The sequence below is a fragment of the Theobroma umbraticum genome, unplaced genomic scaffold, assembly GCF_002168275.2.
Source record: "Theobroma umbraticum cultivar Fairchild unplaced genomic scaffold, ASM216827v3 scaffold_86.0, whole genome shotgun sequence".
NCBI lineage: Eukaryota > Viridiplantae > Streptophyta > Magnoliopsida > Malvales > Malvaceae > Theobroma > Theobroma umbraticum.
Window position 1 is genome coordinate 1,482,862 of NW_018397263.1, and position 21,186 is coordinate 1,504,047.

The 21,186-nt window shown below is 36.1% G+C and overlaps 2 protein-coding genes across 4 annotated transcripts; one reads left to right on the forward strand and one right to left on the reverse strand.

The window, feature by feature from the left end:
• PRT6 (proteolysis 6) lies at window positions 1–13,937 on the forward strand. Of its 2 annotated transcripts, none has more exons than XM_021434079.2 (19): window positions 1–507; window positions 664–1,776; window positions 2,731–3,941; window positions 4,056–4,196; window positions 4,865–5,108; window positions 5,201–5,923; window positions 6,621–6,812; window positions 6,913–7,571; window positions 8,616–8,667; window positions 8,753–9,392; window positions 9,899–10,104; window positions 10,451–10,986; window positions 11,073–11,177; window positions 11,280–11,346; window positions 11,426–11,503; window positions 12,584–12,652; window positions 12,753–12,844; window positions 12,968–13,099; window positions 13,204–13,937. In XM_021434079.2, exons 1-17 carry the CDS (start codon window positions 454–456, stop codon window positions 12,825–12,827), a joined length of 6,165 nt encoding a protein of 2,054 aa, XP_021289754.1. In that variant the 5' UTR covers window positions 1–453; the 3' UTR covers window positions 12,828–12,844; window positions 12,968–13,099; window positions 13,204–13,937. The 2 variants fall into 2 exon arrangements, with proteins under 2 accessions (XP_021289754.1, XP_021289753.1); XM_021434078.2 differs by having other exon boundaries at window positions 13,305–13,937.
• A 907-nt stretch (window positions 13,938–14,844) lies between these two features.
• MYB3R-5 (myb domain protein 3r-5) lies at window positions 14,845–19,496 on the reverse strand. Of its 2 annotated transcripts, none has more exons than XM_021433454.2 (9): window positions 19,336–19,496; window positions 18,740–18,936; window positions 18,347–18,398; window positions 18,046–18,103; window positions 17,685–17,779; window positions 17,488–17,591; window positions 17,074–17,202; window positions 15,818–16,911; window positions 14,845–15,414 (listed from the first exon to the last, which is right to left on the reverse strand). In XM_021433454.2, exons 2-8 carry the CDS (start codon window positions 18,883–18,885, stop codon window positions 15,828–15,830), a joined length of 1,668 nt encoding a protein of 555 aa, XP_021289129.1. In that variant the 5' UTR covers window positions 18,886–18,936; window positions 19,336–19,496; the 3' UTR covers window positions 14,845–15,414; window positions 15,818–15,827. The 2 variants fall into 2 exon arrangements, with proteins under 2 accessions (XP_021289129.1, XP_021289128.1); XM_021433453.2 differs by having other exon boundaries at window positions 18,731–18,936.
• Window positions 19,497–21,186: the final 1,690 nt, after the last annotated feature.

Consider the following 21,186-nt stretch of genomic DNA (forward strand, 5'->3'; position numbering starts at 1 on the left):
ATCAAGCTTTTGATGAGTAAGAAGAGAGATTATTATCCAAACAGAGAACAGCAGGAACACGCTATCCCTCCCTCCCCAAAGATTATTCCAGACAATGTTGAACCACCGCCATATCAAAGAAAATTAGGAAACGAAGTTAAGCGAAGAGATAGGGGGAGATATTTATTTAAATAGTGACATTAAGAAAAAAATAATGAGAAAAACCGAGGGTCGTGTTTGGTTGTCTGAACTGCCGACAATGAACGACGACTAAAATGATCGGGAATTGGGAAATGATTTAGGACTTGTAAAATTAGGGTGTTCTTTATTTTTGGGGGGGTTAATTTCGGTGGAAATTTGAAAAATTTCGTGGTAGAAGTAAACCTGGGGAGTGAAGAAGGCTCCAGATTAGGGCCGTGTTTGTCTTGCGCCGATTGGCTGCTTCGTTACTGCCATTTAGTTTTCCGTCATAAAATGGAATCGCCTAGCGATTATTCGCCTCTTAAGCCCCGTGATCGAGTCTTACGGGTATGTTCTTCTTATTATTTGTTTAGTTTTTTTTCTTAATTTTCTGATTATTTGATTAGGTTAAATGTGAAATGTTGAAGATTGTTTGAATTAGCGTCTGAATTGGTTAATTTTGAATTATTATCTGAAAAAATGTTTTGTTGATTTTATAATCAGAGGCTAGCTGTTTTAGGGATTCCAGTGGAGTACCTCGAGAGGCGTTATGAGGGAATAGTTGACTTTGTTATGGCTAATGGATTGTTGTTACCAAATGTAGTTTCCGCAATCTTACCTACTGATGAGGAAGTGGCGGAGTCTATACAAGATGCTAGGTTAAGGTCTAAGAAATGGATGTGTTTAACTATGAAAAACCGGTTTCGTGAGAGTATGGTTTGGTTACAGTGGTTGATGTTTGAGGGTGACCCGGTGGATGCTTTGAAAAGCCTAGCAAAATTGAGTATCGGTCAACGTGGTGTTTGTGGTGCGGTTTGGGGATTAAATGACATTGCATACAGGTGCCGGACGTGTGAGCATGATCCGACTTGTGCTATTTGTGTTCCTTGTTTCCAGAATGGGAATCATAAGGATCATGATTATTCTATTATTTATACGGGCGGTGGTTGCTGTGATTGTGGGGATGAAACTGCCTGGAAACGTGAGGGTTTTTGCTCAAAGCATAAAGGTGCTGAACAGATTCAACCACTTCCTGAGAACTTAGTGAATTCTGTGGGGCCAGTGCTTGATGCACTCTTTATTTGTTGGAAAAACAAACTATTCTCAGCAGAAAGTATCTTTCTGGAAAATATTAGAGCAAATGATCGTGGTGCTGAGCAGAGGAAGGTTGCAAATGAGCTAACATATGTGGTTGTTGAGATGCTTTTAGAATTTTGCAAGTACAGCGAGAGTTTGCTCAGTTTTGTGTCTAGGAGGGTGATTTCTTTAGATGGTTTATTGGGTATTCTGGTCAGAGCAGAGAGGTTCTCAAGTGATGGTGTTGTTAAGAAACTCCATGAACTGCTGCTGAAATTGCTGGGGGAGCCTGTCTTCAAATTTGAGTTCTCTAAAGAATTTTTGAAGTATTACCCTACTGTTATAAATGAAGTCATAAAAGAGGGCAATGACAACGCTCTTAATACAAAGTTCCCCCTACTCTCAACTTTCTCTGTCCAAATTTTCACAGTGCCTACTTTGACTCCACGTCTTGTGAAGGAGATGAACCTACTTGGCATGCTACTGGGATGCTTGGAAGAAATTTTTGTTTCTTGTGCCCGGGAAGATGGCCGCTTGCAGGTAATTGCAGTCTTTTTTTTTTGTTTCCTTTTACTAGTTTACAGTATCATAGAAGTACTCTGTTCGTGGGCATAGCTTCATTATGGCCTTCTTAATTTGTTAATTATTTGTTTGCATACTGAGATGAGCTTCATGACAGGCTTCTTGTGCAAGAATGTAATTTCATTTGTGCTGCCTGTAGAGAGTAAAGGCATACATGAGTAGTTCTATATGGAATATCACCATATACACCTCATGTTTTCATTGGTATGCCTTCTATATTGGTAGAAAAATGATTTTCTTATGTGGAATATCACCATAGCGTGCCTCATGTTTTTTATTGGCATGCGTTCTATTTTAGTGGAAAAATGCTTAAAAAATCTGAGCTTTCTTTAGCATATACGTCCATGGAGGGGAAGGGATAAAGCTAGCAGAAAGAGAAGATGAAGACAATCTCTATGTTTGTGACATGATGAACCCTTATTTATCTTTCAATGCAACTTTTAGGTGTTGATTGTAAATGAAAATGTCTACTTGTCAATCTTTGGCCTGGGCATCTTGGGCTTAGGTTTTGGTCTGGGTAAAAGGATTATTGTGTTTGGTTTACCATTGGCATTCCTAGGAATGCTACAAAAATTTATAAATTTTCCTCTAAAGCATGTTGATGCTAATATGCCATATATGAGTTAAATAGGAATGTAGGTCAATTGTTGATTTAAATTTATTCTAAAGAATAATGTTCAACTGAAATAACACGTTTTGTATGAATGTAAACTGAATTAGCATAATTTATCATGTCATACAATTTTGGCATCAAAAACAAAATAGAGCCTACTAGCGATGGGGTTTGCCCACATTCTATGTTATGTCGTTTTTAACGCTGAAAACAATATTTAATGAATACAAATTTCAATAGTAATGTGTTAAAAGTTTTAATGGTCTATGTGAAGTTATTTGTGTTTTCTTCTTTTGCAGGCTGCTAAGTGGGGAAATTTGCATGACACCACTAAACGTGTAGTTGGAGATATTTGGTTTGTTATGAGCCACAACATAGTCTCCAAATATGCAACCCATGAGCAGCAGGACGTCTCAAGAACTTGGCTAAAGCTTTTGGCTTTTGTGCAAGGGATGAACCCTATAAAGAGGGAAACTGGCCTCCATATAGAAGAAGAAAATGAGTCTATGCATTTGCTTTTTGTTTTAGGCCATTCTATTGCTAATATTCACTCCCTTCTGGTGGATGGAGCTGTTGCCACAAGTGAGCTGCCAAATGTTCTTTCTTATACTTATAAGCAAGATAGGGATGATGGAGATAGCATGAGGCATGCAAAAGTAGGAAGGCTATCCCAAGAGAGTTCTGTTTGTAGTGTAACAGGAAGGACTGCATCAAAGGTTACTGAAGTTGGATCTGGTTCTGTATCTCATCTTTTAGTTCCCTCCTCCGTCATCTGGTTAATACGTGAGTGCTTAAGGTCTATGGAGACTTGGTTGGAAGTTGATGACGGAATTTCTGCAGCTCTTCAGAGTTTAACTTCTCCAAATAGTAGTGGCAATTCTGATAGCAATTTTTTAGCAATAAAAAAGACATTATACAAGATTAGGAAAGGCAAATATTTTGGTAAACCGACTAGTTCAAGTGAAAATCATAGCTCACAATCTTTTTCATCTTTATGTAGTGGACATCAAGCAAGTGATGACATGGAGATTGTTAAAAATTTAGGCTCAGATTGTAATCCAACCTATCCGGCTGAAATCAGTTCAGTCACATGTGGTTCTTTGTGTTTGGATGTCAATGCCATGGAGACAGACATTGGCACTGGACTATCTACTCTTCGTGTGTCCGAATGGCCAGATATTATTTATGATGTTAGTTCGCAAGAGATATCTGTTCACATTCCATTACATCGATTGCTTTCCTTGCTTCTGCAGAAGGCATTAAGAATGTGTCATGGTGAATCTGTGATGCCAAATGTAAGAAATCCTTGTTCTACAAGTTCTATATCAGCAATTTATGCTGATTTCTTTGGCCACATCCTTGAGAGCTTCCATCCTTTTGGGTTTTCTGCCTCTGTTATGGAGCATCCCTTACGGATTAGGGTATTTTGTGCTCAAGTTATTACTGGGATGTGGCGGAAGAATGGGGATGCTGCACTAGTATCTTGTGAGTGGTACCGCTCAGTTCGCTGGTATGTAAATTGTGCTTTACATGTTTCAAGCAATTAAGGGGAAAAAGTTCCCCACGAAGTTTCCACTTTTTAATTGTCATTTGTCAATATCTTTCTGATGTTCTTTACTAGCAGGTCTGAGCAAGGTTTGGAGCTTGATTTATTTTTGCTGCAGTGCTGTGCTGCATTGGCTCCTCCTGATCTCTATGTTAAAAGAATTGTAGAGCGCTTTGGGCTATTAAACTACCTTTCTCTAAGCCTTGAAAGATCAAATGAGTATGCACTTAGACCCTTAACTTCTACTTTACATCATTGAAATGGTTTTAATGTGATTTTATTCCTCTTACAGATTCCATTAAGTGACTAGAACTCTGTGTGCTGGAATATGTTAGCATGGTCCATTCTGTTTACTAGTAAAGGTCATGGAGCATGTTACTTATAAGAGAAATATCTTTTTCTAGTTTGCTCCATGCTTTCTTGGTTTATCCATTTGAATGGATATCTTTAAGGAATGGGTGCATCAATATATGAGGAACTTTAAGGCTTCACTAGGTTGCCACTTTTGCTACTTGATTTTTGTGCCTACATTTGGGTTACTCAAATTTTGCTATAAGGTAGTAAATAGCAAAATGCAAAATTATATTTGTTTAAGAATGGGCAAGTAGCTGAAGAGTAACCTGACAGAAACATGATGAATCCCAATTGACGTGAAACCATTCTTTTGGATATTCGTACCAGTCAATTCTTCTTTTATATATGTTTGTGTGTGTATCCAAATGTTACCTTTTTCTTTGGGCAGCAAAAACCAAGTAGCAAAGATGGAAGACATACTCACACTCCCATGCACACTGTACAGTGTACAGCCATATGGACATTAATAAGATTCTGAATTCATGTTCGATTTAATTTGACATTGTTACTGTGCTTAATAATATTGCCTTTAGGTACGAGCCAGTTCTTGTTCAGGAAATGCTCACTCTTATCATGCAAATTTTACAAGAAAGGCGATTTTGTGGACGCAATACAGCTGACAGTCTGAAAAGAGAGTTGATTTATAAGTTAGCTATTGGAGATGCCACTCACAGCCAACTAGTGAAATCTCTACCTCGCGATCTGTCTAAGTTTGACCAGCTTCAAGAAATTTTAGACAGGGTTGCTGTGTACTGTAATCCATCTGGCTTTAATCAGGTTTGGATTTGTGGTCTGAAATATCTTTAAAAGCTCGTGGTTGGACAAAATAGTTTGATTAGTTAATACTGCTTAATATTGATGCATGTCAGGGGATGTATTCATTGCGTTGGGCCTATTGGAAGGAGCTGGATTTGTACCACCCTCGTTGGAACTCAAGGGATTTGCAAGTTGCAGAAGAAAGATACTTGCGTTTCTGTGGTGTTTCTGCAATGACTACTCAGCTGCCTAGGTGGACAAAAATATATCCTCCTCTTGAGGGAGTCTCTAGAATTGCTACATGCAGAGTGACATTTCAGATTATCCGTGCAGTGTTATTTTATGCAGTTTTCACTGATAAATTCACTGAACCACGTGCTCCTGATGGTATTCTTATTACAGCATTGCACTTACTTTCATTAACATTAGACATCTGTTTACAGCAGAATGGATCTAGTAGTGCGGAATGCCATATTGGAGATTTAAATTGTATGCTAGCTTTTGCTGGTGAAGAAATTAGTGAATCATTAAATTTTGGTGCTGGCAAACAAAGCTTGCTGTCACTTCTTGTTGCATTAATGAGAATGCATAGGCAAGAGAATCAAAGCAACTATTTAGAATCTAGCAACTGCGGTTATTCTCCCCTGCTTGAAAGTATATTGAAGAAGTTCGCTGAAGTTGACTCCCAGTGCTTGACCAAACTGCAACAACTTGCGCCTGAAGTGATCTGCCATATATCACAATCTACTCCTTATAGCAATACGAATAGATCAGTTTCAGCCTCTGATAGTGAGATGCGCAAGGCCAAAGCTCGTGAAAGACAAGCTGCCATATTGGTGAGATTTTGTCTTAGAATTATGTGTGAATTTTTTTTTTTAAGAATAAAATGGAAAAGAACTAAGCTCTTTGAATGAGAAATGGTGCTAAGTTGTATGTAATTCAAATTCAATGGATAATATTATAATCATGAATGGTGTGGAATAGAACAAAATTAAAGTGTATTTAAAGTGAGAGTGAAGCAATCTTGAGAATCTAGTGGGGTGCAGGTGAAAGATCTAAACAATATTGATTTGGAGCAATTTGCTCCTCAGCTAACATTAATAATGAAGGCTCCTACTGGGACTGGAAAATCCCACGTGTGCTTTCCTCTAAAATGAGGATGATTGAAAGTAGAGGCCAACATCTCTCTTCTGAGTCTGGGATTCTCATCTAAGTGGTCTGGTTTTCCCCTGATCATGTGGGATTGCAACTCACTATTTTATGCCATGTATCATTTATTTATTGGCCTGGTGAAAAACTTGCAGTAAAAGAAAAACAGATAGTTTTCTGCATATACAAGTGCTAGGTGCATTGCCTGAGTATTGATTAACAAATTAAACACACCTGTTGACTGTGTCGATGCTCTGCTGCTGTATTTTTGTTCATCATTGAACCAATCACAAATAAAATTTGAACTAAAATGGAACATGATCTCAGTGTATTAGTTGGATTCTGGCTTTGAATCACTTCTGTTTTTCGTAATTCTTCTTGCAGGCTAAAATGAAAGCAGAGCAGTCCAAGTTTTTGACAAGCATCAATTCCACTGCTGACGATGATCTAAAATCTGAAGCAGAAATGTCTAATTCTGACACTGAGCATGAAACAGAAGGTGCTGTGCAAGAGTGTTGCTCTCTTTGCCATGATTCTACTTCCAAAAATCCTGTTTCTTTCTTGATTCTTCTCCAAGTAAGTGATTAAGTCTGTAGGTTACCTGTCCCTTGAGACAAATGGAATCCTTTTTTTATTTCGTTGCAAGAATTAACATTTTACTTTTTTTTGGAAAAAGAAATCTAGGCTTTTGAGCTTTGTGGATAGAGGTCCCCCGTCATGGGATCTATGGTCAGACAAGGAGCAAGGCTATAGTCTTACAAATAGGTCTGATCAGCCTAGGTCAAATGCCTCTTCCAGTAGTTCAGGATTGGCTTCTCAGTTGGTGCAGTTGACTGATAATGCAGTTGTTGGGTCTACCAGTAATGGGCAAGGGCAGCGCAGGGAAGTAAATGTGATTCTTGACTTTGTAAAGTCTCGGTTTCCTTTGGTGAGGGGCATTCAAGCACCTTCCACATCTAGTGATGTGAAGGTTTTGGAGACATTGGAAGAAGATATGTATATTCATATTCGTAAAGAAATGTGTGATACTTTATTAAGCTCAAGCATTAAAGAGGATGAAGTATCCTCTGCTGCTGAATGTTCTCCAGAAAGCAGCAGGGATGCTGAATCTGTCTTTCTTCGGAAATACATTGCTGCTATTTCAAAGGAGACAAGTGAAAACTCTTTGGGTTTTGAAAACACTAATGGTGATAGAGAGATGACAGAATCTACTTCACAGCCTCTTGTTTATGGTGGATTTGGTCCATTAGATTGTGATGGAATTTATCTTTCTTCCTGTGGGCATGCTGTACATCAGGGTTGTCTTGATCGCTATTTATCATCACTGAAGGAAAGGCAAGTCTTTTAAAAAGGAAAATCATTAGTAATTCGTGGTGTTTAGGTTAGCTTATTTCTTTTAACATTATTTTTAATGTGTCACTAAGAGTTAAAATTTAAACCCTCATGCACCCTTGTTTGATTGATCTTTCTCTCTGAAATTATGTGGTTTAAATTTATACTTCAGTACTGTTTGCTTTGCGCTTCATATGGTCCTTTTATGAAGGGATTGTTCTATTGAAATCTTAAAATGTCTTCATAAATTGATCCGTCACAATGAATTGTGATTTATATTAATGTAATTACAAGCATTATGGGCTTTGGAGTGGAACCAGAGATTGGAGTTTTCAATACCCAAATTTAGTTCAAGAGTCAAGCTCCATGGAGAAGGGTGGCAATGGTGAAAGAAACACATGAAGTTTACCTGTGGTTGGTGGGATTTGTAATTTTAAATTGCATTTCTTTGATATATGTCAGATCAAAGAATACGGTGGCAAGCTGTTGTGCTTTTATACATTGCATTTTAAAGGGATCTAGGAATAATGGTTATCTAATTGAAATGTTCTTTTACGAGTTTTCTTTTGGTTTATTAGTTATTAGTAAGAAATGTGTGTTATGAGATGAAAACATGTGATTGACCGTGGTAGGAACTAAAGAAATGAAGATATAAGCTTTGTCAAATTTGGAGAGATTTTTTGTAAATAAATGTTAGAACAGGCTTGATTAGATTTCAAGCAACAGATAAGGTATTTGTGAGCCTTTAAATCCTCAAACCATCTTGTAACTACCTATTGTAGCTTGATTTAATTTAAACTCAGAATGCTTTCAACTGCGAGTTCTGTTAGTTGAACCCTGAAAACACCTTGAGGAACCTTTAGTTTAATATTTGGATGGTTTTTGAATTCTATATGTAATTTCATTTGTCAAGGAACCAGAAGCTGCAGAAATGCCTTTCAACTTCGAAAATTTAAATGAGCATTTATATGTTTGTCCATGCATGGGTTTGCATAGAAGTGCTCTCTGCATGAAAGTGCTTAAGGTATCTCTTTGTTCTGTGGTCAGATATGTTCGAAGAAGTTTCTTTGAGGGGGCACATATTGTGGATCCAGATCAGGTTGAAGCTTTCCAGAAGTTTTTTGTTCACAAAATACATCTCTTACATTTGTTTTGGACTGATATTCACTTGTTTGCTTTGCCAGGGAGAGTTTCTGTGTCCTGTGTGTCGTCGACTAGCAAATTCTGTCCTGCCTGCAGTGCATGGGAATTTGCAGAAGGCTGGAAGGCAGTCTATGACTTCAAGTGTTGATCCACTACCTGCTTTAGGTCCTTCATCTGCATCAAAGGAAGAAAGCTATTCCCTTCTGCTTCAGCAAGGGTTATCTCTTCTAAAAACTGCTGCCAAGGTGGTTGGTAGACCGGATATTTTTGAAGCTCTTTCTCTTCAAAGAAAAGAAAGCACAAGTCGGAATCTTGAACCTATATCTCGTGTGCTGTCCAAAATGTATTTTTCAAAAAAGCAGGATAGGCTCTTAGGATCTCCAAGGTTGAGCCACCCAGTAATTTTATGGGATACTCTTAAGTATTCTCTTATGTCAACAGAAATTGCTGCTCGCAGTGGAAGGACTTCGATGACCACCAATTATACCCTTACTTCTTTGTATAAGGAATTTAAATCTTCTAGTGAATTTATATTTTCCTTATTGCTAAGAGTTGTCCAGAACCTGAGCAGTACAAATTCCCTTCACGCTCTTCAAAGATTTAGAGGTCTTCAGCTGTTTGCAGAGTCAATTTGCTCTAGGGTTTCCCCTGATTATGACAGCAGCAGACATAAACAGGAAGGTACAACTTTCATCATGGATGTGCCTGCTTTTATTGCTTTGAGATTCATTTGAAATTTTGGTACTTAGATTTATGCAGAATGTCTGCTTGTACATTCAAGATGTTGTATATATTTTTTAAAAAATAGAAATCAAGGTTATCCAAATAGGTTCTTGATGACCTCCGGAAATGTTATGAAGGATTTATTTTGTTCTTAGATTGTTTTAGATTTGCTGAAGGTGTAACATGTAAAATTTTCTACTCATGCTAATGAAACAACTGTTTTCCACTTAACCATCAACAAGAGGGATGGATGGACAGGGAAAGAGGGAGAGAATGTTTCTTTAAACAAATTAATGAAAGGAGCAGCATATTCTTTGCATGATGTATGTGGGTGTGGGTGTGGGTGTGGGCGTGGGTGTCATCTTTGGCTTTAAGTGTAGATACTATTATCAAACTGCAGATAAGTTATCTTTACTTTGGATTCTTGTGCTTTCAATGTTGGACTCATGATTGTTTGTTGACAGGCAATCTTGGTATCTTGAAACATGATGATAAGGAAGCAATATATCCTGATATTCAATTTTGGAATCGGGCATCTGATCCTGTTCTTGCCCGTGACCCTTTCTCATCATTGATGTGGGTTCTCTTCTGTCTTCCATGCCCATTTATATCATGTGACGAGTCCCTGTTATCCCTTGTCCATATCTTTTATGTTGTCTCCATGGTTCAGGTTTGTTACTAGTTCTCTATTCATGTAAAGGTCCATTTTGTTGATGAACGCGTTTCTTTTCTCCTTTTGTGTGTGTGTGTCTGTGGATTTTCTGGTGTCTGATATAAACAAGAAAATTGGGTCATGGACAACATTTTCTAGTCAAATAAAAAAATACGAAGAAACTTTGAAAAAACACTTCTAAAATTCTAGGAAACATTTTAGTGATTTATTCAAACATGTTCTGTTTTTAGGATTTGTTTTTAAGGAAGATATGTTCAAGGTAAAATTTTCCTCAAAGCATTTATTTTCTACGAATCAAACCATTAGTCACTCTAATTTGGCAAATGTGATATTTTGATTTCAGGCTGTAATTATATGTTGTGGGAGACATGGTTATAACATCAATGAGTTAGATTCCCATGATTGCCTAATTACTGATATCTGTGGCATTCTTGGAGGTTCTGACTCTGCTCGCTGGTATTTTGTATCAAAAGATGTTGACCATTCTTGTGATATTAAAGATATGATTCGAAGATTAAGTTTTCCTTACTTGCGGAGGTGTGCATTGTTATGGAAATTGATGAAGTCTTCTGCCCAAGCACCATTCTGTGATGGGGATAATGTGTGGGAATCATCTCAAGTGACCACTGATGTGATGGATACAACTGAAAGTGCTTCAGTGGAGCTCAATGAAGTACAAGAACTAGAGAAGATGTTTAAGATTCCCCCTATAGATGTTGTTCTCAAGGATGAAGTCTCACGATCAATAGCATTAAAGTGGTTTCATCATTTCCACAAGGTGTATGAAGCCTGTAGTTTCCAAAATGTTTTCTACTGCAATCCTGCAGTTCCGTTTAAGTTGATGAGTCTGCCTCATGTTTATCAAGACCTATTGCAAAGGTTTGTTACAAAATTCATCCTTATACATGCTGATATTGGTCACTTTTGACGGTAATTTCATCATAAGAAAATGTGTCAATCAATAGGTACATAAAGCAGTGTTGCCCTGATTGCAAAGCTGTGCTTGAGCAGCCTGCATTATGCCTGTTGTGTGGCAGACTATGCTCTCCTAGTTGGAAACCATGCTGCAGGTTGACGTTGAACTTTCTTTTCTTTTGCTGATTTTGTGCTTAACATGAGCATTTATCCATGATTTTCTGGTATTCTCATTGTTTAGAATATTTCCTTACCAGGGATAGTGGATGCATGGCTCATGCAATGGTCTGTGGTGCTGGTATTGGCGTTTTTCTGTTGATAAGGGTAATGATTTCCTAGTTTTTGTCTGGAACTTTTACCTATTATTTCATGAAAATGGCTAATAGTCTTTGTTATTTAATAGACAACAACAATCCTGCTGCAAAGATGTGCACGTCAAGCTCCTTGGCCATCTCCATATTTGGATGCATTTGGTGAAGAGGTAAAGCTTTTTCTTTTTGTTAGCAAAGTTTGTAACAATGATGTAGTTTGGAAACTCAAGGATGAAGCCAATAAATTATTACTATGAGTGCTGTAGGATCTGACAAATTGCACTTTTAGCCTCTTGTACTATTCCTGCGAAGGATGGTTAGGGTTGTTACTGGCACCAACTACACAAGGACGTTGATTTAATAAGTTTTGAAAGTTCATGAGTCTTTTTGGACCTAGCCTATTTGTTGCAAGTTATAAAGTGGACAAAAACAGCGGTTTAGCATTGCCTGTACCTGAGTTTAAAATATATATTTCATACCAAGAGTTGGTTTGGTGATTGAGACCATGAATTGGCTCATTGAGCCCGCATCAAAATTATTTGTGTTTGTCTTGAATGTGCTCCTGCTGAGTTTTGCAGACACAGACAGACACTATCTCAGAATTATCATCGTCTTAGAGTAGTAATTTGGTTTAGTTTACCATATGTAAAATGAAGTCGACGGGAGAATCACTTAGGAAGGCAAATTGGACAACTTTGATTATATAAACCTGGAGTGCACCCTCTTGCATAACAAGTTTTCTATCCAGAAAAGAAATTTTGAATGATTTATATGACAAATCAAGATTAGATGTTGCTACCTGACCATGAAGGACAGATGTTTTCTTGAACCCCAAGGGAAGGGAATGCATAATCTCACCCTACCCGCCTAGTTACTCATGAATCAAGCAACCATTTTAATGCCTATTTGGTTGCAACTCTACGTCACTGGACTTGGCAAAATTTTAATGATTGATTATTAATGGCTAATCTACTTGGTATTCTGTTCAAATTTATTTTCAAACTTCAGTGATATCCAAATAATAGGTTTGATAGATGTAAAAGCTTCAAGTGTTCTTTAGAATTTATTTATTTGCTGGAATCTTGTATGAGATGTCTGAAACCTTTGATTGAAATTCCATATGGTTGGCATGTTACAGCAGGATTTTTTTAAAATTTAAATGTCTAAATATGCTTTTCTTTGTGTTTCTGTAATATGAAAGGGTTTTATTGTGATCTATTTGCATTGTTCTACATATTTTCTTATTTCAGGATAGCGAAATGCATAGAGGAAAGCCACTGTACTTGAATGAGGAACGTTATGCTGCTCTAACTTACATGGTGATCTGAGAATCTTTTTGTTTTTTATTTTTTCCCTTGCCTTTAGAAGTTGTTTTTTCTTTTTTTTATTACCTAACAATCTATGTTCTCTCTTTAATAGGTTGCTTCTCATGGCCTTGATCGGAGTTCGAAGGTTCTCAGCCAAACTACCATTGGTACCTTCTTCATGGTTTAGTCTGGCTTCATGATCAGGTGGTGGTGGGCATTTTGCTTTTTGTATTTTTCTGTTCACTAGAAATCATGAATATCCCTCATTGTATTGGCTAAATTCTATCTTGACTTTTTGGGTGCAATGCATTTGAATCGGATAACCAGCTCGTGGATAGAAAGTGGTTCTGCAGAACTGAAGGTTGCCAGTATCCATAATATTTTGTGCAAACTAAGTTAGAGACCTTGGAATTTGATGTTGGCATGTGGACCATAATGGCTGGACATATTGCTAATCAGGTCAGTCCGGTGGAACTCTATTTGCGGTATTACAATTTTTTTGTTCTTTTTAGTTCATTTGAAAGCTTTTCTTTCATTGTGAATCTTTCTTCCCTTTGGAACAGAGGTGGTGTCAGAAGGAAATGATGCACAAGTATTCTTCAAATTGCTAGAAGCCATTAAGTGTTGATTTTATGTCTCAATTCTTTCTTTCGCTTTTTCATAGGTGATAAGATTCTCCTTCAAGGTCTGATCTGGCAGATTTTGCTACCCTTCTCTTGCATTCCATGGATGTACAGTTTGATTGAAGAACCTGCAGCAATTAGAGTTTCAAGCCTTGACCCATGTGTCATCAGTTGAACACCTTCTGGCCTAAATCCACAGTGTTGATAGGAGACAATGGTTTAAACTAGAGAACTTAGTGGAACAACAGTTTGCTTTTCCTATAATTATTTATGCTTTTATCATTATTTTCTCTCCATGTTCGCTGGGGTCGGGGATGAGGTTCCATTTTCATTTCCACAGAGTGGAGCTGTTGCTCTCTAATGTAAAGAACAGTCATCTTTTTCCATTTTACAATCATGTAGCATGTTGTATATAGTTGAACAGTTTCGTGATACAGCAGCAGCTCTTCCGTTAATGTTTGTCGGTCGATGGTTTAGCCCGGGATGTTGTTTCCGGTCGAAGCCGATGGTTCATAGCCTGGGATAGACTCCTGTCGCTGCTATAAGTATATAAACTCTTGGTGGCATATATGGTTTGTTTTTACATGGTTAGGGAATTGGGTTTGGTTATCCCAGTGTTTGATGCGTTTGTTTGCCTCACTTTAATGAAATGGCTTTCCCAAGGCCTTGTTCCATCCAGGGAAATACTTCTCACACTGTTGTATTTTCTAGTGTTTGGTTAAGACTAGAAATAATTTCTCGAGGCATCTCTCGTGGTTCTAGTGTTTGGTTGACACGCGTTCAACGTTTTGTGGCCTGAACAAAGTCTTTAAAGCTTGGATTAGTACGGAAGTCATAGCAGGATGGAGAAAAATATTTTGATAATTTTTTTATTTTTAATGTAAATTTATATATTACTGGTTAATTAAATGTTTAAAAATTTAAAATTTTAAAAATATACAGACGTGGACAATATATCATATATGAATTCTTTTGTGTATATATTTATTTTAATACACATTCTTTCATGAATAACAGAAGCTCGAAAATCAAGTTCTACCCTTAATATGATACGGCAATTATTTCTCATTAACTCGTTTATTAACTCAATTAGCTAAAAAAATATTTTTTTAAAAAATAATCTTTTATAAAATTTTTAAATAAATATTTTTTAATGTTTAATTCGTTTATACTTTCATTTTAAATTAAATAATTTTTTATGATTAATTATAATTAATTATTATTAGTTAAAATGTTATTTTTTTAATCAAATTACTATATAAAAGGTGAACAATATCATATTATCATGTTATTAAATCACATTATCATTTACTAAAACACCAACATGTTATGTTAATACAATACGATATAAAATAATAAATAATATTTTAATTAAAAATAATTAATTATTAATCATAATAATTTATTAGACTCGAATAGAAATATAAAAATTTGATTGAGTATAATAAAAATGAAAATTTATTTAAATTTTTTTAAATAATTTGAAAACTTTTCCACGTATAATTCAAAAAAAAAATTATATAGTTTGTTTAAAATTTGTGATGGGTGTTAAGGTGCCTTGTAATCTAGAGAAAAGAAAAGTACTAAAAAAAAAGCTCAATGTTATAATGCATTAATAGTTGATAACTGTTATTTTCATTATTTAAAACAATCAACAAGGATGGAAGAAATGTATTTGTTAATTTTCCATTGAAATGTGGAAAAGGATGACAAAGCTAAACCAAAAGACCACCACCTTTAAATACAGATTGTTTTGGTTAGTAATGGTTAACAAGTCTTCCTGTAAACATAAACCACTCCAGACACCTTTGCTGTGGAGATTTTTCAAGCATCACTTGTTTTCCTTTCAAATGGACACTGTACAAAATGGTCAGTCAGTATTCTTCAAAATGAATTTGGGTGTATCTCTCTCCCTTTTATTTTGACACAGGCTGGAAAACAGCAGCCGAAGAACCTTTGTCCATGACGGCTTGATGTCGGTCTTGCTGTATTTGATTGGTGTTATCTGCAAGATGATTGAGCAATTGCAATGAAGGTGTCCCTCACAAGACTATTACGACTTTGTCGATTTCTAAGTCTGCTAGGATTAGTAATTCGGATGCCATTGCTGAGGAAACAGATAGCCGACTTTGAGAGAATATTTGCCTCATCCTACAAGAGAGACAGAGAGAGAACGAAATAAATAAGAATCATTTCATCGTTTATTTGATATCCTCAGCAAGCCAACCGGTAAATGAATAGGACAAACTCGAATGAGAGAGGAAAAACTACTACTAGATAGAAAAGCATAATTCTGTGAATAGTGGTTGAAAAGTTTTAAGTGGTGGTAATGATTCATGATCTTAAGTTAGATCCAAATAGGTGAAATTATCTTGCTCAGAGTCCATTGTCAAGCAAAAGTTTGGGAGAAAGTTGCAGATGTTTCATTCTATGCATTAACACAACAGATTTAAAATCAAAGTAAACCAGTAAAACCACAGGAAAAGTAAAAAATTTCACGTGTTTCTAGGAAAGATTGAACAAGTAAAGCATGAGATGCAACACTATAACTTACAGTTTAAGCCCTATGTGACCCCCATCTTCGTGGCATTCAAGCAATCTTCAATTGGAGAGCTCCCATTCATTGATAGATCCGAAGATTTTGCATTATCTTCATGCCTCTCTTTATCAAATGTGAACTCAAGTTGTCTCTCCACAGACTTGAAAACAGCAGTTCGTTTAGATCTTAACCGGTATGGAGGAGATGCATTAAATGCTATACAATTAGGCCCAACGCTGCTAGTGCCTAGACAAGCAGGACTCTCGCATGAACTCCCATCACGTAACGGAGCTTGTTCCAGACTATTTTCAGTTCTTTCCTGTTCACCAGATAATTGAATCCTATTCTTGACTGTTTCCTCCATTCTCCCCATTTTGGGAAGCATAAGCGATTGAGCTCCAGTCTTTCTCTTCCGAAATATGGAAGGTGTATTTGGGAAGCTCTTGGCAGCAAATCTAAGGATAGACTCAGGACTGTGTGCACTTAAACCACTGCCCTTCACACTAGGTGGAGTGAAGAAACTAATGGGTGATGTGATAGGACTAGAGGTCCATTCAGGCTGCATGCCTTTGTTGTTTAAATTATCTGAATCTAATGAAGTAACACCTTGTAACCTAGGTGGCTCATAACATAAAGAACCATAAGTTGGACTATCGTGCCATACTTGTGTCTCAACAACTTTGTCTTCAACAATTGCAGAACTAATCCCTCGACTCTCAAACTTTGCCCTTGGCTCTGAGTTACAGCAGCAAGGATTTGCATCAAAGGACTGGGGCTTTCCCTCGGCACTTTCAGTATCGGCAGACTCATTTGGAATAACACTTGATGAAGCAGCCATACCTTGAACTGGAGCAGAGGACTCCAACTGATCTTTTCCATCTTCCTCTGGCTTACATATATCAGTAGTTCCTGATGATGTTTGAGCAGTTGAATCTGATTCTTTTTTCGAACAAACAAGCAAACTTTTGGTTGCAGCAGATGAATTCATATCCTTAGCCCCATTTTGGAGGCCATTCTTCCCAACTGGTGGAAGCTTTCCAGTAGCCAAATAGAAATCTAGCTTCTTCTTCAAGGAACTATTCCAGTGATTCTTAATTGCATTATCAGTCCTGCATTTATAAATTCACTGTAAGTTAAACTAGCATGCTATTGCCAACGCATCAAATGGCACTTCAAAAATAATTTATAACATCTCTTTTGTCAATTATGCTGGACTAAGCTTTAGAATCCAAGCCATGTAACATAAGTTATAAACTAGAAATGTATGATACCTTCCAGGTAAAACTTTAGCTATTTCAGCCCACTTGTTCCCATATATCCGATGTGCATTCATAAGGGCCAATTCCTCCTCTAACGTCCAAGCATCCTTCTTTATATCAGGATTCAAATGATTGTGCCATCTGCAGAAAATTAATTAAGTATGGAATTATCAAACCATTTATTTGCTTTTCATGAACACAGTTGCATTAGAAGATCCAGGAAAAAAAAAAACAACAATCTCAATAGCCTCATTATACCAAACTTAGTAAATAAACTTTAGTACGTAATTTAGTTAATATACAAATAAAAATAAAAGGCAGGCAATCATTTGACATGTGGCAAAATCATATCAACATTCAAATATCCAGCACTTTAAGGACTCTTAGGGAATGCAAATAAAACATATTAAATATTTAAGAAATTACCTCTCACGGCATTGTTTCCCTATGCGTCCAGGCAAGGATTTTGCAATAACAGACCATTTTGTGGGCCCATACCTTGATACAAGTTCAATAATTTTGTCATCCTCCTGAGAATTAAAAAGCAACAGAAAGTTTAATGCTTGTTTTATGAACTACAAACATAGATAGCATAAAAGAAAGGAAGAGGCTAGAATGCCTACCTCTTGAGTCCAAGGTCCTTTAACAAGGTCCGGGTTTAGGACCTTCTGCCATCTATGTAGACATTGCACTTCAGATCTATCAGGAAAAAATTCAGCTGCACATGCATATGCAATTGTTAAGACCAGTTAGAGGATTTAAATTAGAAAGCTGCTATTATAATTACAACAAATTAAGGGTTGAGATGCTGCTTTTATCCAATAGTCATGACCCTAAATTTATTTGTTAGACAACACAGATAGGAGACAATAACTTCAAGTAAAAAAAAAAGGCAATATCAGATTTATCGTGTTGGAAAGAACAGCTACTGGATAAACATAGCCCAAATAACAAAATAAGGAGACTCTGAGGAATGAAGAAAACCTATTTTTTTCCAACTTTTCCCCTTAAAAGCTGCAACCGCATTTCTTAATGTCTCATCCTGCAACAGATACATACAGAAAACAATGTAAAATAAAAGGCGGCAGCTGCACCAAATGAACATGCGTGAACACTGAAAAAAATTCAATTGTTCTAGAATCCATGCTAGATGATTTAAGAACTCGCCTGGACTGACCTCAATATGACTTTCTCACCAAATGATAGGATATTAAAAACAATAAGCATTTTATCTAGATAGTAATTAGTATGAGTTAAGTCAAATACAAGGGATTAAATGTTTTACCTCCTCGGGCGTCCAGCCACCTTTTGCTCGCCTAATAGGGCCAGTGGTCCTCCTGCAAATTCAGTATAACACAATTACTCTCAGCTGGCAGAAACATTGTTCAAAATAATAAAACTCAATATAAATTGGTTCCATGACGAGTTCAAGCAGTAGAAAGAAGTACTCGATAATATGTGCTGGTGCATCCACATCTAACATAGAGCAAAATAAAAAACTCGACCAAAAAACAAAATTGTGTAAAGGTAAAAGCAAAATCAGCAGAATCCAAACCCCCAAACACTACATTTAAAATGACAATTCAACCCCAACTGTGATGCAAAGAACTACCATATTGTGAAGCAATTTGAGCAATACAAAAAGAAAAAAGCTAAAGAAGTTATTAACTGACAGTACCGATGATTTGGTGAAGATGGTGCTGGACTGGATATGCCTGGGGACTTCACAACTACACCGCCACCGCCTTCAGACACAGAAGAACTTGATGCAGTGGTTAATTGTTTATTCTCAATACAACGTTCCACCATCGTTAACTCAGCCATCTCTTCGTTTAAATCATCTCCAAAACCCCAAAATCCTAATCAACGAGAACGCTAAAAAAGAAAGAAAGAAAGAAAAAAGCAAACAAAAGAAAGGAAAAACCTTTAATAACTTATTCATGATCACTCCAAACCCTTAAAATCCCAACTTTTAACCAAAATCTCCAATCCCACCACCGCCAAACACAGAAAAAGGCAAAACCCAGATCTAAAATTCACTAATCCGATCAAAACGAATCAATATAAACCAAAACCCCACATCACTTAAACATTATTCTAGGGTTTAAAACCCCAAAAAAATTAAAACCCAATAAAAATTTCACAAATCCAAGGTACTTGAGGTTCAAGAAACATGATCAAAAGAGTGCAAAACAATAAAATCCAAATAAAAATAAAAAGTAATCAAAAAAGAAAGAAAAACAAAAGAATTCTGATTCAAGAAGCTAAACCTACCTCAGTGGCGGGAATCAAGCTGCAGCTCCCTCAAGAAAAATCCGTTCTAGCCAAAAGAAAGAACGTTTCTTTGTTTAAAGGAACTCCAACGTTGCTTCCTTTGCTTCGAAAAATCCTCGCCCGTTGAAACGAAGAGAGAGAGAGAGAGAAACAGAAAAACACAAAAGGAGAAAATAAATATAAAAAAATATAAAAAGTGAAGGTTTTTATATAACGAATATATCACCACCGACGTCTCCGTTAACTGCCGTTATAGAATTTACGTGTTTTTTCAGTTTTTTCAAAACCCTACCTGCTAACGGCTGTTAACGCTTCAAAGTTAACGTTAGGGGTGGGGTGGTGGCAAAGGTTTGAACCTCAAACGGCACTCTAGCTTGGAAAAGCCCCACATACTAGTTAAATGTCGAACAAGTTTATCGAGTGGGTCGATCCATCGGCGAGGTTTCGCGGGTGTTTTTGGAGCGTTGGATCGCTGAAACATGTTCGAGGTTTAAAAGGGGAACAAGAATTGGGAAAGATACGGCTTAGCTGATTTGGCTGATTGCTCATCAATGTGTCAATCCTTTACTTAAAAATGTTTCACGTTATGATCAAACCCTTTACAAAATGTTCTTTCTTATAATCAAAGTTTTTTTGAAAATTTTCATTAGAAAACAAATTGTAACAAAAAATAAAAATACTTCTTATTTAGGTTAAATTTAATTATATTTTGATCAATTGTTAAAACAATAATAAAAAATCAATTATAATTTTATTTTATTTTTTTTCGAGTAGTTAAGTTATTATCGTTTTAACAACGTTGATCAAAGAATTTTATCATTATCTCTTATCCTTTGTCGTGATCTTGATCGCGATCATCGCAAAGTTTACAACAATTACAATTAAGACTTCGTTTTAATTATCAACTTTCCACAAGTATTAAATATAAAAACAAATTTCACTTTTATGATTTTAATTTTTCTCATATAATATTTTATAATTTTTTTCAAATAACATCATGTAAATAATTTTTTTATAGCTTTTATTCTCACAAAGAATTAGGTTATTAATTTTCTCTAGTAAAATTTAAAAAATACTCATAAATATGAATAAATAAACTAATTTTAAGTTAAAAAATATTTTAATAATTTTAAAAAATTAAATAAATTTACCCTCTCTCTGTCTCTCTCTCCAACTTCCTTCATCGAATAACTCGACCTTCACTCTCCCTCCGTTTTCACATTTGCAGAAAAGGGCAACCATAATGGACCCAGGAATTCAAAGCTGATTTCTTCCCATTGGCTTGACAATTTGGTGATCCAATCAGAAGGAAATCTTATGGCAATAGATAATCAATGTGATTTAGCTCTAAATAAACTGTTTATCATCAAGGGTACTACAATACTTTATCTTTCCATCTTCTCAAAATTATGATCATAATATATGTAAAGTCTGTTCTTCCATTTCTTCTCACTAATTATACCTCATTCTAGTGCAAGTTTTATCGATTTAATTATTCATAAAAATATATTATTGTAATAAAAATATGGTCAGTGGTTTTTATAATTTGAAAGATTACCATAAAGAGAGGATAATCGACCTATTATCATTTTTAAAAAAAATTTTCCAATAATTTACATTAATATTTATTGATTGTTGAATTACAAATAAAGGGTCCGAATATTTACTACAAAAGAAGAGGAGGAGGGAAAAACAGTGGAAAGAGTCAAATGCTGTTGCCCTGCCCCTTCTTTCAAAAATTAGTTTACTTTTAACAGGTGACGGGAAAGAAACGGGAAAAATGGCGCGTTTCAAATTGCCGGGGAATTTTCTCAAAGATCCTTCAAGTTATAGGAAATTCCGACGGAAGTT